At 43.8% G+C, this 22,009-nt stretch overlaps 1 protein-coding gene across 10 annotated transcripts in view; it reads left to right on the forward strand.

The window, feature by feature from the left end:
- The window catches only part of nlgn3a (neuroligin 3a), a 91,131-nt gene that overhangs the window by 37,230 nt on the left and 31,892 nt on the right, over nt 1–22,009 (forward strand). For 7 of the 10 annotated variants that reach the window (XM_034543320.1, XM_034543321.1, XM_034543317.1 and 4 more), the window contains one exon: nt 15,468–15,653. In XM_034543320.1, coding sequence (XP_034399211.1) covers nt 15,468–15,653 — 186 coding nt within the window. Of the gene's footprint in view, nt 1–15,467; nt 15,659–22,009 lie in introns of all 10 variants that reach the window. The other 3 variants (XM_034543324.1, XM_034543323.1, XM_034543325.1) reach the window with 1 other exon arrangement.

A 22,009-nucleotide genomic window follows, 5' to 3' on the forward strand; every position in this document is an offset into this window, starting at 1 on the left:
AGGCTGTTCTCCAAGGTCACTAATTATCAACAGCACTCTTGCAACAAATTTCAAATGGCACAGACCTTATCACTCTCAATTATAAAGGTATTGTACTGTAATCCGAAGGGCTCTCAGATCCGGGATCAGACCTCATCTAACTCGCCGTGTGCCTGCCGGTACCCTCCCCTCCCCCGTGCACACCTCCACAGCCGTGGACCCAGCAGAGAGCGACCTTGGACCGGGGCCGACCTTGCTGCATCACCAAAGTCTGATGTTATTAGATTGTCCAGGAAGGAGAAAGGTTGAAAAAGCATACGCGGTCCATCTCACCTTTCATTTGGTCTTCGGTGCACTTTCAAGGGGATAGGAAGAACAAATAGTGCTGTCTGAGGGTGTTTGACTTTTATGTGCGTGGGTGCAAAAGTGTGTTTGTGTGTTTGATGTTTGACAGATACGGAGGTGGCATTTGGATTTGCCATCTCAGGAGAGGGCTCCCAATGCCGAAGGGGATCATACTCAGTCGGGCTCACCTATGGGTCCTGGTGGGTCGTGCGGCGTAGTCCGATTGTAAAGAGGTCATAGCTTTGTGAAGGGAGCCCCAGAGGCCAGCTAGAACAATTAGAAATGTGTGCTTATGGGTTAGTGGAGCACAGCTACAAGTCTTGTAATGCTATTCTATTTCTTGACAGTGGAGGCAGAGGGAGTGGCTTTACTCTGGCTTTTGTGAGATTTGTGTTGTGATATCTCTGTGGTGGAAACACCATGCCTGCTGCTTTGTTTACACTGGTTTACACTTGCAACAATGCCATAGATGTCCAGGCTTTTACTGTATACTGTATATTTTAATCTTGCTCTCCCCATCTCAGCAGTCCTTAAATCTGAGCTGCAAACACAGCAGTGGCTATACAAATGCATGAGCAGTAACCCAAGGAAGCTAAGCCAAATGTAAACAAGGCCAACATTTCCCATATGCATAGCACACTGTACCATGCACCTTTTTGAGTGATATTTCTATGAAAAACAGACCTCAGTATTCCATACATTTTTGATGAAATCAAAAATACAGGGTCTGCAGAATCCACTATACAAGAAGACGTATAATTCAATCCATTGTTGCTGTACCGCCACTGTGAGGCTAATGCTTTCATTGGTAGCAAATTGCCAGGAGCTGTATACCTCTCTCTGAGGCAGCATATCGGGTGCTTAATATAGCAGTAAACAAGTTAACAATGCTTGACAGGGATTAAAAGGGATATAGATTCCTGAGTGGCAGAAATGCAATGACACAGATCATATTAGTTGAACTGTTAAAAGTGTCAGACCATGTAAGCTGAATTCAGATTTTAAGTTGTGTGTCACTCTCCCTGACTGATTCAGGAACTCTGTAATTCTTTGACTTTCTTGAAACGTCAAGATCACCAAAGAGTACAAGGTTTTCACCTGACAACAACAATATATGGAGGATGTTACACGTTTTATATCTGCCTTCGTGAAATATGAAAGGGCATAGGCAGGATGAGTCACACTGGGTCTGTGATCAGTGGCTCAAGCTGTTATGTATGACTGAGAATATGGAACAGTATGAATTATTGTAAGTGGTATAAGGGCTGCATCAAAACAGATTATTGACCGACTCAATAATTGTGTAGGGTTGTCTAACTTGATCATCCGCCCCCATCATTTTAGACATGGATTGTGTATCAATTACCTCCCCGGCAAGAGCAGGCTGGGCTCTAAGTACAGCCCGGTATGATTTGGTATCATAGTTTTGGTATCTAAATGCAAGGTAACATTTATCATGCAGGATTATAAAATGCTGACTGCATGCCTTTACGTGCTGCATTTTAATGTCAACCCCCATTTACATTTGCCAACAATACCACGGTGGTCAAGATGATAATGGCAATGCCAGGAATTGCGTGTGAATAAATAGTTTGGAGGAAAAATGTCTGACAAGCTTTTAAGAACAGGGAAAGCCCCATTTCTTTGAGATAGAAAGCAAACACATTTTTCTCTGCAAACAAGTCAGGGTTCAGTGCCATTTGCTGGTGGCACCACTGCTCTAATGCCCATTTCCCTCCATGTTGTAAAGGGCTAAATTAGCCTCCTCTGGAGCCAATTTAGCTGAATTAAGGAGCTTAGAAAGGTTAGACTTACATTTCATTTGAATTTAATAGACATTGCAATACGAGTGCTTTGCTGTGTTTGCCTACACCACCAGCAGACACTCTTCAAAGACCAAATATTCAGTCATTATTCCTGATCCCCCATCATCCAGGAGCTTTACAGGTGGCTAGGCCAAAACATCTCAGATATTCAATATCTTTGTGGCATTTCCCCAAATTAGGCCTCACGATCCATTGTATGTTTGGCCACTGAGCCACCTCGTTAAATTAAATAATGAATGAATTGCACGGTTAATTATGAAAACTCTCACACTGCTCACAAGCGGGACTAATGCTTCTGCTGGTTTAATTAGAGAAGGAGCCTGCCACTCAGGGCTGTTCCCCACCCCAATCCTGAGGACAGAAAGGTGGATTCTCAGGCTGGGAGAGATAAGGCTCAACTCAGGAGCTCGGCATGGAACAAATCTGCCACCGTTGCACAGGCTGCTGCAGGTAACAGGGCTGCATGGTTTCTCCCCACAGGTAAGGATGCTACTGGCAGTGAGTAACAACTCACAAACAGGAAGAGCAGTTAACCACCTGTCTCTTAACATGGGAGCTACTGTTAACCTATCCAAGAAAAGAGAAAAGAAAGTATTGTCATAAGCATATGTCTTGATAGCACCACAGAGAGCATTAATAGACATTATAGAGCTTTATCCACAGCGCAGCCAGTTAGTGGACACTGAAGTGAAATAATAGACGTGGGGTTGCAGAACGGGGGATGATTCGATCAAGACAATTGGCTTTATTTCTGCTCTGCACCTCCAAACTGTTTGCTGCTGGTGCTATCATGCAGCCAGAGGGGATACTGCAGCACTGACTGAAACAAGATGTCCAGCTAATAAGATTCACAATCCTTCCTTCCATTAGAACACGTCAGTTTCTCTCCCATTATTGGCATTGTAGTCGGGTCAGTAATCCACCCTTGTAACCTCTAGGCAAACACACTCTGAAGGATACAGAGTTGACAACAAAGAGTGTCACATGGGAGATGGCCAGCGGCGGGGCAGCAATGCTCGTTTAGGCTTGGGCTGGACTCAGGAGAGGTGACATTGGCCTTGACTACCCAGAAGGTCCACAAAACAATCTGTATAATGAGTGGTTTCCCCTCTGACTGAGTTGGCTTGTCATTCCATTCATACGTCGGAGCTCGATTCATCCTTCCCAGCTCTAGTCGGCCCTCTTAAGCATGAGGGGAGAAGAGAAGATAGTGGGGATGACATACACACAGAGTGTTAACCGAGGGGAAAAGGAGCGTACACTTTATAATGTCTTTAAATTAAATACACTGTCACATTGATTCAGTTGCTTTGATAATAATATCACAATTACAGAGTAACCATGTTCACTAAAAAATGAGAATGTATCGCTTGAATTAGGGTTTTATTTTCTTATATGCTAATACAGTACCCTTTGCATATTTGACAGAAATCGGCTACACTTATTCACGTCCTTGGTGTATAACAAATATCTGAGCTCATGTTATTGTTTACACTCTCTGAAAGGTGTAATGATCTGCCCTAGACAAGCCCATAGGCTTATGCAGCATGCACAGTTCGAACATATGAATGTATAAATGTCTGCGATCAAATAAAGCAAAAAAAACTCAATTAGGGGAAGAGATCTGGTGGGGATAGCATCAAATTAGTTGACAGACAAGCCCTGAAATCTGCAGCATATAGCATTTTTCATGCGATAAAACTCAGAGATGTCCTTGGAAAATGGGGTATGTGGTGATGCTCAGCTGATAGAGAGGGACGAGAGCATATAGCTGTCGGGGCGGGGGTCATGTACGAATACTGTGACAATTTCTTCCGACAATGTCCCGTCATATTTTTGCTTCGTCAGCCTGCTCTTTAAAGCTGGGATGTCATATTTAATTAAATTACCTGCGAGAGCTGCTCCTTCCTTTATTAATTTATTGAGGCGGGGTGAGGGGAGTCGGGGTGAATGAAGGTGCACGGATGAGCCCCTTTGGGATGAGTGTGTTTGTGCTCTCTGAAACATGTACCAGAGAAGGCTGAGCTAACAGGAGCTGACAGTGGCAACCGCCCTACTGCTCGACTGTGAGAGGACCAGTCGGCTTTTTCGCTCGGGCCTCTTTAGGGAAATTGTGTGAAGAGTCATCTGAGGCTCAGAGACGGGAGCTGGCTCTGGTGCCGCTGCCGTTCAGAGAAAAATGGATCAGGTTTGACAGACTGAGAAGCTGCTATCTTAAAGTTGGGTACTAATTCATAGTCAGTGTATTACCTTCAATAAATGGCGGTTGACACCCCCCCAGTTTGGATAAGCAGGCAGAAGTAGAAGATTCAAAAGGCCCACCATAAAAAATATAAAAATCTGATTAAGTGTACGTTGTGGCAGACCACCCTTTCCGACGACGAGCCACTATGCTCTCTTTAAAACCACAAGACTACTTTGACAGGAACAATAATTTTAACTAGAACACGTAGGACTTTGGTGAATCCGGACTGACCCTTTAAAATCACACAATAATACTAACTAACTACATCTTCCTTGTTGTGTACAAATTATTGTAACCTAATTGGATATTGATTTGTTAGGTGGGCATTTCTTTTAGGTGGCTAAAATTGTTTTTGCTACTGCCCCCATCCACAGCAGTACATTGCTTGATTTCCATGCTGGTACTCTGTTTCTTCAAACTGGGGGTGTGCCAACCGCCATCTACTGTAGGTAATACAATGACTACGGATTAGTACCTTATACAACCCCACTTGAAAAAATCCAAACCATCCTTTTAAGTCATTGTGAGCATAGGGGGCTCTTATCCAATCACGTCTCCTTGCAATGTAGAAGGATGCTAAATTAGTGCTGTTGGTGATGATATATCTGTAATAATCTCTCAGGTTAAAACCTCCAGTCTGATTTTCCATCAAAGCTTTTTTTTTTGTTATCAATGGGGATATAACGTGAGAAGTTAACAAAATGTGGCGATGGCACATGCAGCGATATTAACAAGACTGGATGCTGCTCTCTGTCACTGTCTCCTCTTACTCAGTGCGTTGGCCTTCGGGCTCTCAGGTGTACAGTGCATCTGGCCAGCCTATAGGTCGCGTGGAACAAAGCCACGGTGACATTTTATCTGGCGGTAGCTCCTGTGGGGCGTGAGCCATGTTGCCGAACTGTCAGGCAGATTTCAGCACGACGAGGAGGGGGAAGAAAGCCAAACAAACAGAGCACAATCTCCCATCGCCAAGCAGCGCAGACAAGCACAGAGAGACGTCCCTGGGGATTGCAGGATGCCGAGATGAAACGGGAAGCGAGATCTAACCTTTTTGTTGCTGCTGGAACCTAGTCCTCTAGTGCTGCTAGATTAAAAGAAAGAACAGCAAAGGAAAATGAAATACTGACTAACTTCAGCTGTTCAATTGTGCAGATTCTCGCTAGCAACAGGACTTCAATATCAATTGAAAGGAAAGAAAATAAAGCAAATAAGTCATCTTTTGTCTTTTGTATTGTGTGTGCCTCTTGTGTTACATGCAACAATGCATAACAGGCACACTCGAAGCGTTATGGTAATCATACACACTATTTTAAAAGCTTTTCATCCATTTTTCATTTCCCACTGTTCTTGGGGTGAGAGCACAGGCATGTCTCATCAACAAAGGAATATGTGACGCCAAGCAAGCCGAGCACCCTCTGAAGGTAGAAGGTAATATATTCTGCACTGAGTGGTTTCAGTTTCTTGGAGACAGGAACTCATCCGACCACCAATATCGACATATCAAATATGTTCAGTGGTGGTGAGCATTGTTAACAATCCACATAACCACAGGTCCATATTCCCAAGTCACCCACTTTGATTGCTGATGAAAACATGTACTCACAGTTCACAGAAGGGCTGCTGCATTGACTGCTGCTGCATTTTGTTGGGTCTTTCTCAGGCTTTAGATTTAGATGGGCCTTTAAATGCAGATGTGTAGGGGTATAATTAGATCTGTAGCACAATGAAGTTCCTTCCCCCTCTCACTCCTCTCTATAGGGTTGGAATTAACCTCCTGACGCTTTCACAGGCAGATGAAGAGATACCCACCGCCACTGATGTTAAGCTGGAAATGGAGCTGGAGGCCCTGGAGGCTCTGATCAAATCCCCAACTTAGTGCTCCAGTGTGCACTGCGTAGCCCAGTTCAGCCTCACATGGCCCAGTCTGCCCTAGCTTATACCAAAGTGATCCTCTTGCATCATCCCACTGGAGAGAGGAAGAGGAGGATCGCAGCGGAGAGAGACAGAGATCAGATGGAGAAGAGAGAGGGAGGAAGCAGAAAGAGAGAAGGTGTGGGAGAAATAAGACGGTGATTGAGAGGTAGTTTAACAAGGAGGGCGAGGAGGAAAGTCCACAGCACAGTGAAGTTCTACAAGGTCAAAGTTCACTCAAGAAAGGAAGGACTTTGAAATGAGGCTCACTTGCTCCTTAGCAGCAGTCAGACCTTTAAAAACAGGGCTTAACACTTCTTGTGTGGGTGACAGACACTTCAAAATCAGCCCTGGCTACATTCGTTATTGGTGCTAGGCTTTTAAGAACAAGGCTGCAAGCTATGAGGAGGCAAGGCCTTTTATACCTGAACTCAGTTAGTCAGCGCCACTGCTCACTATGGTGACTGGTACAGATCGTATACCTCTTTCTACATCAGAGAGTAGATGCATATCATTACCATTGGCCCAAGTGACTACTCGTATAGCCATCGCTCCGCTGCGGCCCTTCATTAAATTGATATTGTGGGAAAACACACAGGCAGTGCCCAATCTTTAGTTCATAAACACACCCAGACCCTCTGCCAGATCCCACTGGGAAGTGTGCTGGTCGTAGACCTATTCAGTGTGCTTGGCTGATAATATGAATGGTAATGAGTGACTGGCTGCTGGGATTGAAAGCAAAAGTGCTGTCATAATTGAGTTAGAGTAATTAAAGGACCCCCACTGTATCCTTACAGATCAGTGCATCTTGTTAGAGGGCTGTGCTATGAGTAGGGGCACCGGTGGGGGTTGTGTGTTTGTGGCCAAAGTGTATGTGTTTGTATGTGTGTAACCTGCAGATTGTGGGTTAGGTGGGTTGTTGTGTGAGGAACTAATTGAAATGAGAGGCGATGTGCGAGTCTCAGCCAACATGGCCGTTCCATTTGTCAGGGTGACATCACTGCACTCACACCCCATCCATCTCCGCCCGGCGCCACAGAACCATGCTCCTCCTGGTGATTAATATCCATACCTCCCTCACCACACTGCATACACCGCCCCCTTCCCCTTCCGAGCACTCGCACACTACTGCTGCTGCTCCACACATGCTCACCACGCAAACAAATACTCACACACACACTGTTCTCTGTTGGAAGCCCTCTTCTTCACTTATGCACACAGTAGCTGCACACTCAGTGCCACGGCACCTCCATTGACTCTCTCATACACACATGGCTGCAGCCCAGGGTGCAGCCAGTCACACACACAAACTTCCTAATTGTTCCAAACGCAAACTGTCCTTGCTCGTTGGTTGCATATACACTTTATTGATTCTGGTTCTACTTACTAATTCCAGTTATATGATATTAATATATACATCTTTATATATAGTTTTTTAAAGCAAACAGCATCTTTATTTAGGCGTATTCATGTTTATTCTCCATAAATAGTCATGTGTCATAACTAATTAGGTAATTATTGATTATTTTTTGTAGAAATTGTATGAATAATAATGAATGCATTCGCTGATTCATTATGGCTAAGATTGGGAAATGAAAACACTGATTCTTATATTATATTAACTTTCCTCATGTAATTATTTTCCTGTAATGATTTAGAGCTACAGCCTCTGGCACTAACAACAAGCCCATTTGTGACCATTGAAGATGTAACTCACTTAAAAGCAGGGCACGGATATATACTTAGATTATTTTAAAAGGCCAGATAATTGCTCATAAGATCTTGAAAAGTGTTGGGGCATTTCTTTTCAGCCAAAGATTTGTGCTGGTATTTAAGGCAGTTTATGTGAGATTGACAAAAAAGCAACAGTATCAGTTTTCATCATTATGGAGGAACATGTCATCCAGTGCAATGCTGTGTCTGATTCATCTGTTTCTAATAGTTTTTAGACAACAATGGAGCTTTATGTCACATAGGAATACGATATATTAGGCTGAGGCTAGAATTCAGTTTGATTTGTTGTAAATAGAAAACTATATATCACCATAACTTAATTTTAAGTCTTTATTTAAGCGCTCATTATTGTGTGGCACAGTGTAAACAGTGTACACGTGCAATAACATATGTAACATAACTGGCGATCAAGTTAAAATCGGAGCAGATCCAAATTTTCAGTGTTCGTTAAGCGGAATCAAAATGCACGTTTCCTCACTAATCCTTACTTCCTCTCAATTTAGAGCGAGTTCTAAATCCCAACTCAACCTCACTGGCAGCAGCAACACCAGAAATATAATATACCCTTCCGAAGACAAATAAAACATCACTCACACCTTACACACAGCAGTGCTAATCCTCAGGAAAAAAAGATGTCCATTTAAATTGCTGTCGTTGATTTGCATCTAAAGTTGGCAGGGTTTTACAAAGGAACACATTTAAGAAGAAAGGATTGACAGTAGTGAGAATAAAAGCTGTAGAATGGACTGTCTGGGCGTATTTCTTGTGAGGAAGGGTCAACCAAAACTAAAGTCATTAAAGCCAGCTATCAGGGCTACCTGAACCTGAGGAGCTGGGCTTTGAAGATCCGTTAAATGACGACCTCTCTGTCCTACTCTGCTCCGCTGGTGTGCTTTGATAAGCCGGCCTCTGATCTGCTCCGTGGGATCACGGCGCATCACTGCACAACTGCCTCGGCCTCCCTGAGCTGGATGGTGCTAAACTTTCTCACCACGCCCTCAAATTACATCACCCCGACTAGCTGTCATGTTTCACACCATGCCTTTGAACTCCTGCAGCCCACTGGGGCCAACAATTGAGACAGAACACCTTGCACATAGTGTTGGGTTGTTTGAACAAAAGATTGAGAGTATACTGTAAGAATGTATATTCTTTTAAACACGAGATTTAAGGCAAATTGTTGTTCTCCCCAAGATGCATGCTCCTCCGTCTGGAACCAAAGAGCCGCTTGACCTCACAGTTGTGACTCTGCAACACCAGCTTCTCCCTCTCCCTCTGCAGCAGCATGCAGGCCCGCCTCCGCACCAGCTGCCAGATGCAAAGCTTCCCTTAGTGTAAAAAGCCTTTCACTGTCTTTGAGAATCCATTGTCTGTGCTATTCGCTGAAAGGAAAGATGTCGAGAGATGCAAAGAATAGAGAAGGTAATAAGTGGGAGGGGAGGGAGATGGGGGCGGGGGGAGAACAGAGAGAGACACTGAGCGGAGGACGACAGGAAACATGACTCGAGCAAAGGGAGAAATGTTGAAGGGAGGGTGGGAGGGAAGCAAAGGGAGATCAAAATAAATAAAAAATGAAAGCCGACAGCAGCTAGACGATGTGTTATTGATTGAGTGGCGTTCAGGTGCCAGTGCCAGGGGTCATACATATTCAAACTGCTCATTTCTAGTTGCTGCCAGGGCTGCTGTTGAGCCCTTGAATAGTGTCGCCTGACCACCGAGACACATCAAACAATCAGATTAAGCAGCCCCAAAGTCACATGCATGACGACCAACAGCTGCCACGTGCACCACCAGCACTGCTTACAGTATCTGTTTCTCATCCCTGTCTGCTGTAACAGGCCCTTGTCTGTCTGCAAGAGATCTGGGTTTTAGGGGCTCAGATATGTGTCAGATGGGCTTTAGTGTTTGTGCGTCGCAGGTTTTTACTCTTGACATTTTGTTGTTTGCTTTTTTTTCCTACAGTGCTTTGTTGCACACAAACCACATTTTCCATTTGAGTGGCTCAGTCTGTATACAGCAGCACAGTATGCATGATGCTCTATCTCCAGCGCCAGGCATCAGACTGTCCCACAACCTTTTCAGCACACGCAATACAGTCGCAGTGTTGGTTCACGCTTCCTACGCCTCATCTGTCTGTGTCATTGTGTGCACAGGGGGTGCATATTCAAGCTGAACTAGGTTTCTGTTAGTCATTGGTCTACTCCTATTTGAGACCTACAGTTTAGTGAGCATGTTATCATTCAGTTTGAGCTTGCCCAGTGTCGAGGGGCAGGCCCCTGAAACATGGGATGACTTTGTTTCCTTTCAAGCCGGTCTGATATTTCCTTTAATTATTGATTCGTGGTGAGGCCAGCTGGAATCAAGAGCTCATGCATAAATTATTTTTGATTCTGCTATTACGCTGTATTCATTTTATACAGAACTAGTGGGGACGACAATCAAAACGTTTTGGGGTTTTTTCAAGTCTTTATTTTCTCCTCCACCGGAAACAATGATGTGGTGTTGGGTAAATGGCCTGCAGTGTTCAGGCTACCATAAAGAGCCTTTCTTGTGCTTGCCTGCCCTTTTATGTCTCTCTCTCTCTCTCTCTCTCTGTTTCTCTATCGCTCTCGCTCTCCTGCCCTCAGATCAGACTGCGCTCCAGCCATGCTATTGGGCAGCGAGCTGTAAACAAGGAGCTGTACACTGATCCAAGTGGCAATCACCTTCATCTCCTGCCCCCTTGCCTTTACCCTGCTTTCATTTTTTTTAATTTTTGTTGTTGTTTCGACGTCGTGCTGAAACCTTCACCGCCCCCTAAAAAAGAGGAGGACACATCTTGTGGGAATGACTCCCTGTGTGGAGGATGGATCTCTGGGTATGTCCCTTGCTCATCGGGAGCATGACACACAGGGCCTTTATGTGGCTGTGTGGAGGGTGGGCCCCTTCCCTTCCCTCCTCTGCTTCTCATCCACACCCTAGAGGCTCCCATTCAGCCCAGGCCTGGCTGGGGGGAAGTTGGAGCTCTTTTGTAGTGGGGGATTCTTAGGGGAGGCTGTCAAGGCTGCAACTGTGTGGCCCTTTATTTCCCCAGAGAAGAGGAGGGGGGAGAACCGATAGAGGGAGAGGGAGGCGGGGGGAGTACCAAAGGAGAGTTTGGACACAGACGGCCTTGTTAACAGGCACCCCCAAAGAGGGAGAGGATGAGAGGGAGAAAGCAACAGGGAGAGAGTAACAGTAACAGCGAGAATGAATGAAAGCCAGAAAACTTTCCCTCAGTTACGTCACCGCTGTTATTCCCATCCTCCTTGTCCTCCTCCTTTTTTTCTCTCCTCCTCCTCCCTATCTGCTCCCTCCATTTGTCCCTATGTAAGCTAACTCGGCAGCTCAATAACAAGCTTTTGCCCTCCCCGTCACCCTTCCTCACCCCCTTCTCACCCTCCGCCATTACTTTACACACATTCCATTATCTGGGAGACCAGGCTAAGAGAGATGTCTGGGGTCGGAGCGATCATTATCATCACCTCTCTCTCCGCAACACTCTGAGTTATAGCCCACCGTGTGGGAAACAGACATTTAAATCATAATCAATAGAGCAATATCAATGCTGAGAGGCATGGCAAAAGGAAATCGCTGCCGCGGCTCTGGAGGAAACAGAGACGCTCAGTTTAGACTGAGATAGCGGTGCTCGCTTATTGATAAAATACGATCAAGCCGCAAACTGCATTATGTGGCATCACGCTCGGCGCTGGCTTTTTCTGAAAAATAAACTCACTTTTCGTTGATATAATGGTGATGCAACGATTATGGCTGGTGTGTGAATATGTGTGTAATTGGTCTCTGCTGCTTCGTGTGTATGCTTCCGGCCTCGTTGGCTGAAGCTCAAGCTTCCTCAGAGCTGTATACATTAACCGACCCTCTGGTCATGTTAAGTTGACAAGGGTGGCTCAGTTCCTCGCAGGGGGAGTTGTCCTACAGACACACAATGTGTTTGTCCAGCGAGAGCGATGCAAGGTGACAGGTGCGACCTGAACCGGCTGCGACCGGACCACGGCTGCCACCGCCACTCCGACTGAGATCAGGACTGAGTCCAATACCAGCTCTTCATACAGCAACAGTTCACCGCATCACTGTCAAGGACGAGCAGCTCTGAGACACGTTACAAAAACACATCATGTAATCAGTCAGGACAAATTACAGTTCTACACGTCGAGAATGTACAGAATCCCTGTGATTAACTCATACTGGTGGTTTGCTGTGGATCAGGAACTCTCTTATCCAGGTGACACGTGTAGACAGGTTGGATTCCATTTTTCAGTATCTTTGTTTCACAATTTGAGATGTTATTGGTTGAATTTTTGTAACTTATATCAACGGTTTTCTCAACAGATCTTGTTTAATGAGTTTGGGATTTGACGGACATGATTCCAGGCGGTTGGTCTAACACGGGATGACTTTTGGGGATTTCTTCTCTCCAGTGTAGTTCAGAAGCATTTACGACATCGATGTTCCTCCTGAAGGTGTAAGGCTTGGGCTTTGCCTCATTTTTTGAGACTAAATTGAGAAATAAAACATCCCACATTTAATCTAAATGTTGTTACTGAACTAAGAACAGCCACGACTAATAACGTCGCTGAGAAATTGAATTAGCACAAATTGATTTGCATGCACATCACTTTCAAAGTATCACATTAACTAGAACTATTTACTATTTAATTATTATTATTTGGATTAACTTGTAATTGTGTTTACTGTTAAAGTTAATTGGTCAGATCATTTAGAAGATAATTTGCATATCGATTTAAGTGCAGGCCACTAACAAAGATGGATATAATGTGATTACAGTTTATAATTAAATGCTTATTGTAAAGCGGCACCTAGTGTGTATTAAACTTTCGATTGAATGCCAGGCTTAGTAGCGCAGTCAAGCACAAAGTCAGCCTGACCAAATAGTTCAGAAGCACTGAGCTGCAGCCCAGAATCCCGAGGTCCTGTGTAGGAGTGAGCTGTGAACAGATAGTGATCCACACGTCACGGTTCACGAGGGGCCAAAGCCCACGCAGTGCTGATGAGACGGGGATCATCTGCTAGATCTGGAAATCTATAACCCAATCCCTGGTGACTGAGGAGGTTCGGAAATCTAGATAAGTCAATCCAGAGACAAAGGGAATACGTAGTGTGATATGTGACATTATTAAAATAGTCATTTCCTGTACCTTATGAAGCAAAGTAGGCTGAAAGTCCCGAGGTCATGCTGAAAACTAAAAAGAGCAAACACCTCCAGAGCGCAAGCATTAAGTCAATGGTCTGCTATAGATGTAAAAATAGAAATAACCATGCATGAAAACAATTATTTTGCTATCTTAATTGCTTTCCAAAGAAAATACTTTCTGTCACCTTTCCAATTAAAACATAACCAGCAGCTATATTGTATGTATTTTAAAATGGTGCCTGCAGCATGCCTTGTTGTCTAAGATATTGGATTCCACCTCTACATTTTAATGACCAGTTTCATTTATAGATGCAGAGAGGAATCAACACTGCTAAACAAAAATAAATCCCAAAAAGACGAGAACATTAAGCGGTGCTTTATTCTGCCAGCTGGGGATCCAGCTCCAATGATTTACATGTTGTCATTTAGTAATGCCTCATATTACAATGCCAAACGGATACTGTTTTGCTATATATTTTCAATTAGGCAAACAGTTGCACAAAATCCGTTTTTCCTGCCGGTCTCCTGACATTTCTCAACCCATCTGACATACAATTGGTGAAGTGTGAACCAATTCGCAAATGAGGGTTATTCTGGGAGAGTCTTGTCTCCTCCCTCTCTCCACGGCACCCGGGAGAGGGTTGTAAAAGCTGTTGTCCTTTGGATAGGACGACGCGAGGAGGGGCCGCAAGAGAAAAAGAAAAGCTCTTCAATTGGAGTCCTCCTTTCTCCTCTCTCCCTCGTTCTCTTTCTCTGTCTGCGTCTCTGTTCCCCTGCCTGTCTCTTTCACTCTCTCTCTCTCTCTCTCTGCATGTGCCCTGCTGCTCTGTCATCCTCAGGGGTGCGTCTGAAGGAGACCATCTGTTGATCCATTTGTCTCTTGCTTTGCTTACTGTGCCACCGCCTCTCTCCTATCAATGATCAGGCCTGGCCTTGCCCCTGCCCACCCTCTTGGTTGCTTCCAACAGGCACTCAGGGCGAGGCGGGTGTCCTGTTGGGGGTGGGGCAGGAGGCTGTGCCCTGCATAGTCTCTGATTCACACAAAAAAAAGAAAATGCATCATTTTTGTACATACACAAGACCAGAGCATATGCTTTGTAATCAGTTTTTTTTTCTAAAGTGAGCAAAGCAGTCAAAAAATAAAGATTTATATATTTATTTGTGCAATATTGATATCCAAACTATTCCTTTTTGTCCCCTTAGGACTTGAATACGGATAGCGCTTTCATTATATGAGGCACAGACCATGAAATAGATGTTAGAAACAATGCTGTGATACTGAAGAACCGTCACGGGAGGCTTCTGAGCATTCCAACACAGTTATTGCTTGTGAAGTGATGCCACTAAAGAGGGGGGGTGGGGGGGGTCTTGGTTTTTTTCACGCACGTCTCCTAGCTGTCACCTTGCATGCATGTTCAGGGGTTTGATGGACACTGAGTCCACCGTGGGGACTTCAGGGATTGCTTGCCTTTGATCTTCTCCCACGACTCTCGATTACCCATCATTCAGCAGGGCTTAGGCCCTGGAGAGCAGCTGGGAGAGGGTGGTGTGTTAACATGAGCTATGATGTACCCAAGAGAGACTCACTGTCCAACTCAAGGCATCATATAGCAGATTACACGGACACAGAGGAAAATGTGCGCGGATAGTGCCTGTTGTGAGTGTTTGGACTGGAAGTATCTGGGACTTCAGAGTGTGGGAGAGAATTAAAAATATGTCAGAGCAAGGTGGTAACTCTGATGGGATATGTAATGAGGTTGCAGCATCGAAATGATTGTTAATCTTGTTATCATCTTTTTCTCTCCATCTGTGGAGTTTTCATAGATTCCTCAGGTTTTCATCAGGACTGCTCAATATAGCCGTTGATGGGTACTCACCCGGGGAGTAATGCCATTGATTTCCGATAAGGTGCAGACGACATGTGGTCACACGCGCTCCTATTTTACCAACAGCCATGTCGTCCAATAAGTCATGGGGTCAGCGCTTCTGTCACCCGGTGTGATTGTTCTTCTGAAAACATTTAGGGTGGGGTTAGTCACTGCACAAACGCTTTTATGTTGCAGGTGCACAAGGAAAATAATTATCTGCGGCCTATTGCACGTGCAAGTTGTAGAACAACTACTTTTTTTATTTTTGGTCAATTGCAAATATCGTTATTAAAAATGTGATTTTGTTCCTTTTAATTAGAATGTTTCTGGTTGACTTTTTAATCTCTCGTTGTCTGTGTGTGTTGCAGGCTTCCTCAGTACTGGTGACCAGGCTGCTAAAGGGAACTACGGGCTCCTGGACCAGATCCAGGCTTTAAGGTGGATCAGCGAGAACATCGGCTTCTTCGGAGGAGACTCAAACCGCATCACTGTGTTCGGTTCTGGCATCGGAGCTTCCTGCGTCAGCCTGCTCACCCTCTCCCACCACTCTGAAGGTACAGTAGAGCAGGGATGAGGGGGAGGGGTGACACAGCTGTGGATTTTAGAAACTGGCAATGCAGCTAGAGAGTTATTGACTAATGTATTCTACTGTACTGCACAGCATAACAAATGTGTTAGGAGCAGGTGTTTGCATTTAAATTATTGTCTTGTTCATTACCATCCAGAAATTGAAACTGCACGGCAGATTTCAAACCACATATGGGTCTTCATGTACTCTGCTGGTATTCTGGTATCCCTTTCTGTCAGAAATAAACACGTCTCTTTGTAAGCAAGATATAAAAAAAAGGGGACATGGTGTACTCGGGAGAGCTTTTTAGTGGCAGGCTAAATGACACACACTCTCTTTGTGAACATTTTTTTCATCTGCTGGCTACCTTAGTGCTATTTCATGATGATTTACTGCCCACGTTGGCCATGTCTGAAATACTGAATGCAGCATGCACACTCAACCTGGACATGTGATAAACATTGCTCATACTCATTGTACCTCTGATGCGTCATTGAATTAGGATGGAGCCTTACTCTCTATTGGTAAGTTCATGCAGGAAGTCCTTTGGCTTATGCGAATGAGCCGGTCCTTTGAGCTCCATCCATGAATTGCAGACTCCAGAGCCAAATGGACACAGCATCATCCTCACCCTGAAAATATTACAGTCAGTCACGTATTCGACCGTCCGTTCAAAAAGGCTGGCTTGTTTGTTTTGCATTTAATTGATAGCGGTGTCGTGTACAATGTACATGACAGGCTATTAGGATATTGAGGTGTTGGTGTGTATAGCAATGTTTATGTTCTCCTACATTGTTAATGTGGTGGTAATATTCCAAATGAGAAATCTTTAGACTCAGCCACGCTCACAAAGCCTGCTTGTGAACATATTAACAAGCCACAAACATGCTGCTTTGGACATGCATGGTTGGAAATGTAACACATGGCTTTTACTCGACATTACATATCAGCGAACTACATTTAACAAATCACTCTTGCGTGATATAAAGGATTGGTCTAAGGCAATACTGTGGTCAGGAAGATATTAAGTGGCTTACTCCCGAACACCACACACACTAATGCCTAATTTATACTCATACGGAAATGCTTGTGCAGAGCTTCTGCCGAGCCCCAGAGAGGGTTTGAGGAGCTCGCTGAAAGCTGCACCTTCTGAAAAATGTGACTTTCACAAAAGGCTGAACATTAGAGCCGGAAGGTTTTCCTGACAAGTTCTTCACATGCTTTTACAACAACGACCTCCTTTATTAATTCTAGGCCCAGGAGCTCCCCATCATTCATCCAGCTCTTCCATCAATGTTTTTACAGCCATGGAATTACGTTGGGCCAAACTTATAAGGGACTATTGTATCACGCCTATATAATACTTTAAATCAAAGACCGCCTGACAAAAGATTTTAAATCAAAAATGAAAATACATGCTACACGAAATCCAACGCAGTACTATGTATATGCCAGGTGTGCGTGAGAGGTATAAGTCAGGTATTACATACATACACACACATTTAATTTTCTTGTCACTAGGCAGAGTAGACGGTGTGTTCTTGTTTTTTGATGAGTAGGCCCATGTGCATCAGAAAGCGGTCATTTGAGCTGCTCTTCTTGGGTTCCTATTACAGTGCCAGGGATTTGTGATCTGTTTTGCGTTCTCCAATTTGCATTAAAGTGTTACTAATTGCCTTGATTTCCTCCGATGAATGATGACTGCTTTTCGATTGAATTTTTACCATAAATGCCTCTTATATTCATACTCCATAATGTTACGCTCCATGTAGCATGTTATTATACTGCCAGTGAAACCATCTCCTCTGCCTCCCAGTAAATTGGATATTACCGGGTCTGTTTTTTCCCCTGAATGGAAATGTATGCCCCACTGATAGGATAAAAAAAAAAAAGCCACTAAAACTTGACAGATTCTAGCAAATTGAAACAGGAAGCCTTCTATCACGCCGGGACTCTTGCTGCGAATGTTACCAATGGCAATCGGATTTCACACAGTCTCTCTCGGAGCACAGATTGTTGTAATTATATAAAGTTTAGGACTGGAGTGGGCTGCAGGATGTGACAGGAAATCCAAGTGAAGAAATATCTTTTTGCACCTGCTTTCACAACCTCCGCTGTACTCTACCCTTCCTCTCCTCCTCCTCCTCCTCCTCCTCCTCCTCCTCCTCCTCCTCCTCCTCCATCTTAAATGTTGAGGTGAAACCTGGTACGACGTTCTTGTTGCCAAGACAACGCAGTAAACAAGAAAGAAATCAAAGTGTCTGGATCTGCTTAGTGGTGATGGTGAAATCTATCATCAAATGAATTATACACTGTGGCATGAGCACACCTGGTTTCAGGTGGCTTCCAGAAAAGGATTTGTGTAATCATTCCCTATCTGTGTTAGCAGAGCCAGGTAGAGAATCTTACATTAAGTTTTATACTTTGCCCTCTGAATGGAAATTAAGTCAGGAAACAAGATTGTTCATGTCCTGATTCGGCTTTTCATTTCGACTTGCTCGCCAATAAAAGAAAGTCATACTCTCCTGCGTGTTTGAATTCCAGAGTGGCATACGGTAGGATATGATAACATAGTGTGGATAGTCGTGGTGTAACGGACCGCGGGTCTACGTAATGTAGTGTTGTTGAGAACCAAATGTTTGAATGTATAAGGGGGGGGAAAAATCATTTTAGGTGACTCTATAAAAGTAAAAGGAAACATTTTTAATGGTTTACTGACTTGAGATGATGTTTGGGACAGTGGCCAAAAAAAGAATTGTCTGCAACATTGTTGACTGGCTGCAATAATCAAACAACAATTTTGATCAGCACTGATTAGCAATTTGTATCGTCGGCAAAAAAACCTGATCAGGGATCGCTAAAAGTTATATTTGCTCCCTTTTTTCTTTCGTGCTAATCCGATCTGTGAGAACCATGAGTTGTATGATCCGTTGCACCACTAATGGATAGGTGTTCACATTTGTCTCACACAAACATTTCTCTTCCCCTGCTGCTCAGATGCAGGATAACGAGGCCCGGCTAAAGAAAAAAGTAAATCAGCGGTGACACACTGTTCTGGAGTTCCCTGGTGTGTCGGTGTGTTTAATGACAGTACTCCTACTCTTACTGTACACAGTCTGTCATCACTGCCTACAGTACATAAACTTTCCATTTTTTCTAACAGAGACTCCTTTTGTGCCTGTTGGTGGCAGAGTGACAACTTACTTCAGATGCCCCATGCTCTTCCTGAAGCCTATTTAATAAGCTGGATCCTCCTATATCATCCTAGCCCTCTGGCCTCTCTCTCTTTGATTGCCTGCTCCTCTGGCCTGGCCTTGGTGGCGTCTCCATGGTGGGCGTGCCGAGGGCTCCAGTCACAGGGTGCATCCATCACCCCCCCGCCCCCTCTCTGGCCTGAGTGGGGGCTGGCTTGGACGTACTCTCGTGAGGGCTGGATTTTTTAGACCCCGATCTGTGCCCTGCCTCCTCCATCTAATCTCCTCCTCACTGCACCCATCTGTCTCCCTGCCTTCACAGACAGTAAAAGCATGCGAGGGACACACGCTTTCTCTCCATGTGCCAGTGTTTCTCTCTCCCTTTCTCCCTCCCTGGGTTTCTGCTCCTTAGTCTGCAGCATGTGCGGTGTGTTGCTATTAATAAGATGGCTGCCTTGTCTGCTATGTGGCAAGCAATCGAGCCGCACATCTGAGACTTTGGAAGCAGGATGGTCATTAAAAACGCAGTCCCTCTCGGCAGGAGAGTGTTGTTGACCAGCTTATTAAATATAGCTCAACAGTTGTGTTCATCACAGATGGAAATCTCTGTCCCAATCTTCTTTTTACCGGGCTTCAAATGGGAAACGGCTGAAGAAGTTCAGAAGCAAGGACATTAGCCAGTTCCATGTATTATCTATCTGGCATCGGCGCAGGCACTAATTGAACATGGAGATTTGGCTTTTTCCTTATCTCATAATAATCATTATGATATCAAATGTGAGATAGCTTCTATGTGCACTAAAATAATACTAAGTATCCAGTGACTCAGAGGTGAAGCCTATATTTTGTGTGTGTGTGTATATATCTGTTTGTCCCGTGACAACCTACAGAAAGCCTACTGTATATCTATGCACATGTTTCGGTGCGCGTGTCCCGACTTTCCTCATATGTGCATGCCGCCGCCTCTTTTCACAAAGCTCACATGAGGGAAGGGCTAGTTGTCGAGCTGATGAAGGTCGTTTGGTTTCTTCTTTTTTTTCTCCTCTTCCTGTAAGCAATCAGGATAAAAGCTCCGCTTCTGAGGAAGTGCTCCCCTTTTAATGGAACGTCTTGGACATTAAAGACAGCTCGTGTGGGGGGATCCTTCATGCCAATGTCAGCTTTCATTTTTATTAAGACTTCTGGGTTATTGAGGACCATAAATGTTCATGTTAAATGCTTGGCTTTTATTGTGGCAGTGCAATGAGTACCAATACTTTTTAATGCAAGACCACCACCTAGCAAACACTGAAACCCCTTGAACCATCAGTATTAAGAGGGCAGTGTGACAGGTATTCTGTTTTCAGCTAAGTTTTTGAATCCATTTAGTGTGAAGGATGGCATAGAAGGTGATTAAGAGAAGGAATGCATCGTGGGATGTGTAGAAATCGAGGATCAGAGAGATTGAAAAAAAACAAAATGGCGTAGCAGGACATTTTTCTCAAATCTGAAATATTATCTTTATTAATGGCTGCTCTTCATAGTGAAGTACTTGCTGTGGATTTCCGGACAAAAATGTATGATTCATGCAGTCTTGGAAAGGATGTGACTTGGAAGTCATAGGAATTTATGTATTACTGTACAGTTTCCCTCTGATTGGGTGAGAAACTAGTTTCTGTTAGAGTGACTTAAGTGTGATGTTGTGATTACAGGGAGGCACAAACGGCCGTGTACTTTATGATCAAGTATGGTCAAGTACTCTATGTGCAGTCAGTGAATCATCTGAAGGCAAAATGGCTGGCAAAAAAAAAACTCAGATGCGTCGCAAATTTAGACTTGCATATATGAGAGGATTAGTTGGTGAAATAATATAGCAACGTTGGTAAAGGATTATTCAATGGATACATTTGATCTCACGTTTAACTTGAAGAAGACTTATTTAAACAAAAACTGAACATTTATCTTGATTTTATTATTCACTTTGTAATATTCATCGACAATAAATCAGAATTGTGTCACTGAGTTTGCGCTGGTTCGACTTTAGTGTCATGGATAGCATTATAAGCTACACACAGCAACATTCAGCAAATTTTTCAGCACTTTTCTCCCCCACGTCATCAAGACATAACTCCTTCTTCTGTTGTATAAACATAACACATACTTCATATAGAATGGATATTGATACAGAGGCAAATAAGTAGAAGTGATGAAGGAGTAGGAATTAACTTAACAAGAATGATGAGAATGTGTAACATGTTAAATCATGTGTTTAGGTTAAATATTTCATAATATGGACCCCAAATAAATCCATGTTTGCAAAAAAAGATTCTTAATCGTATCAATTGCTTCATTAACCCAAAGGCTGCCTCACTTTCACATGTTCCGGCTTTACACATTTGTGTATAAAAGTCAGACGAACAGTATTCAGTTACAGCGAAGGCTTCATTTCTTATTTAATTTTAAGTAAGTTCTCTTCCTCCTCAGTTTCAAACACATATATTCAGAGCTCTGTCTATTCATACAAAGTAGTTATAATGTGTATTAGTATGAGCACTACTTATAATCTTTAAAGCAACTTTGTGTATTATCTATAATATATGTGTAGTGCTGACATGTCTGGAGACACAATTAGTCTATTAGTCGGTTGACTGAGAATTATCGATAATCAATAAATCTTTGAAACATTACTTGAAAACAAAAATGAGTTCCAGAGCAACACATGTGAATATGTGCTGGTTATCTTCTTGGATGGTATTATCCATGACTATATGCATCAATTATATTTGAATCGCTTACAATGTGAGGGTTAAATGGCTTTGAGTGTGACATCACATAGAAGGTTTGGGACCAGACCTCCTTGTAAAGTGTTGTCTGGGCCCTCTTGTTATTGCATTTATCTCGTGGACCTATAGAGGACTTGAGTAAGACTGGCAACAATGTTTATTGGAACTCGTATCAATCGGCCTCTGTCAATCTTGCCGATACAATGCTGCCGTGGTGGGATTTAAAGCCTGCATTGCCACGAGCACCTAACCTCTGCTCCGACAATCAGTTACGTGTACATGCAGGCTCCTAGTTGTCCTGAGAGGAAACAGTACAAACAAACGGTTGTAGTGAGGCTGCTGGGAATTGTGCGTCTGTGTGGGGCTTTAAGAATGTGTGTACTCAT

Source organism: Cyclopterus lumpus, chromosome 10 (assembly GCF_009769545.1).
Source record: "Cyclopterus lumpus isolate fCycLum1 chromosome 10, fCycLum1.pri, whole genome shotgun sequence".
Taxonomy (NCBI): domain Eukaryota; kingdom Metazoa; phylum Chordata; class Actinopteri; order Perciformes; family Cyclopteridae; genus Cyclopterus; species Cyclopterus lumpus.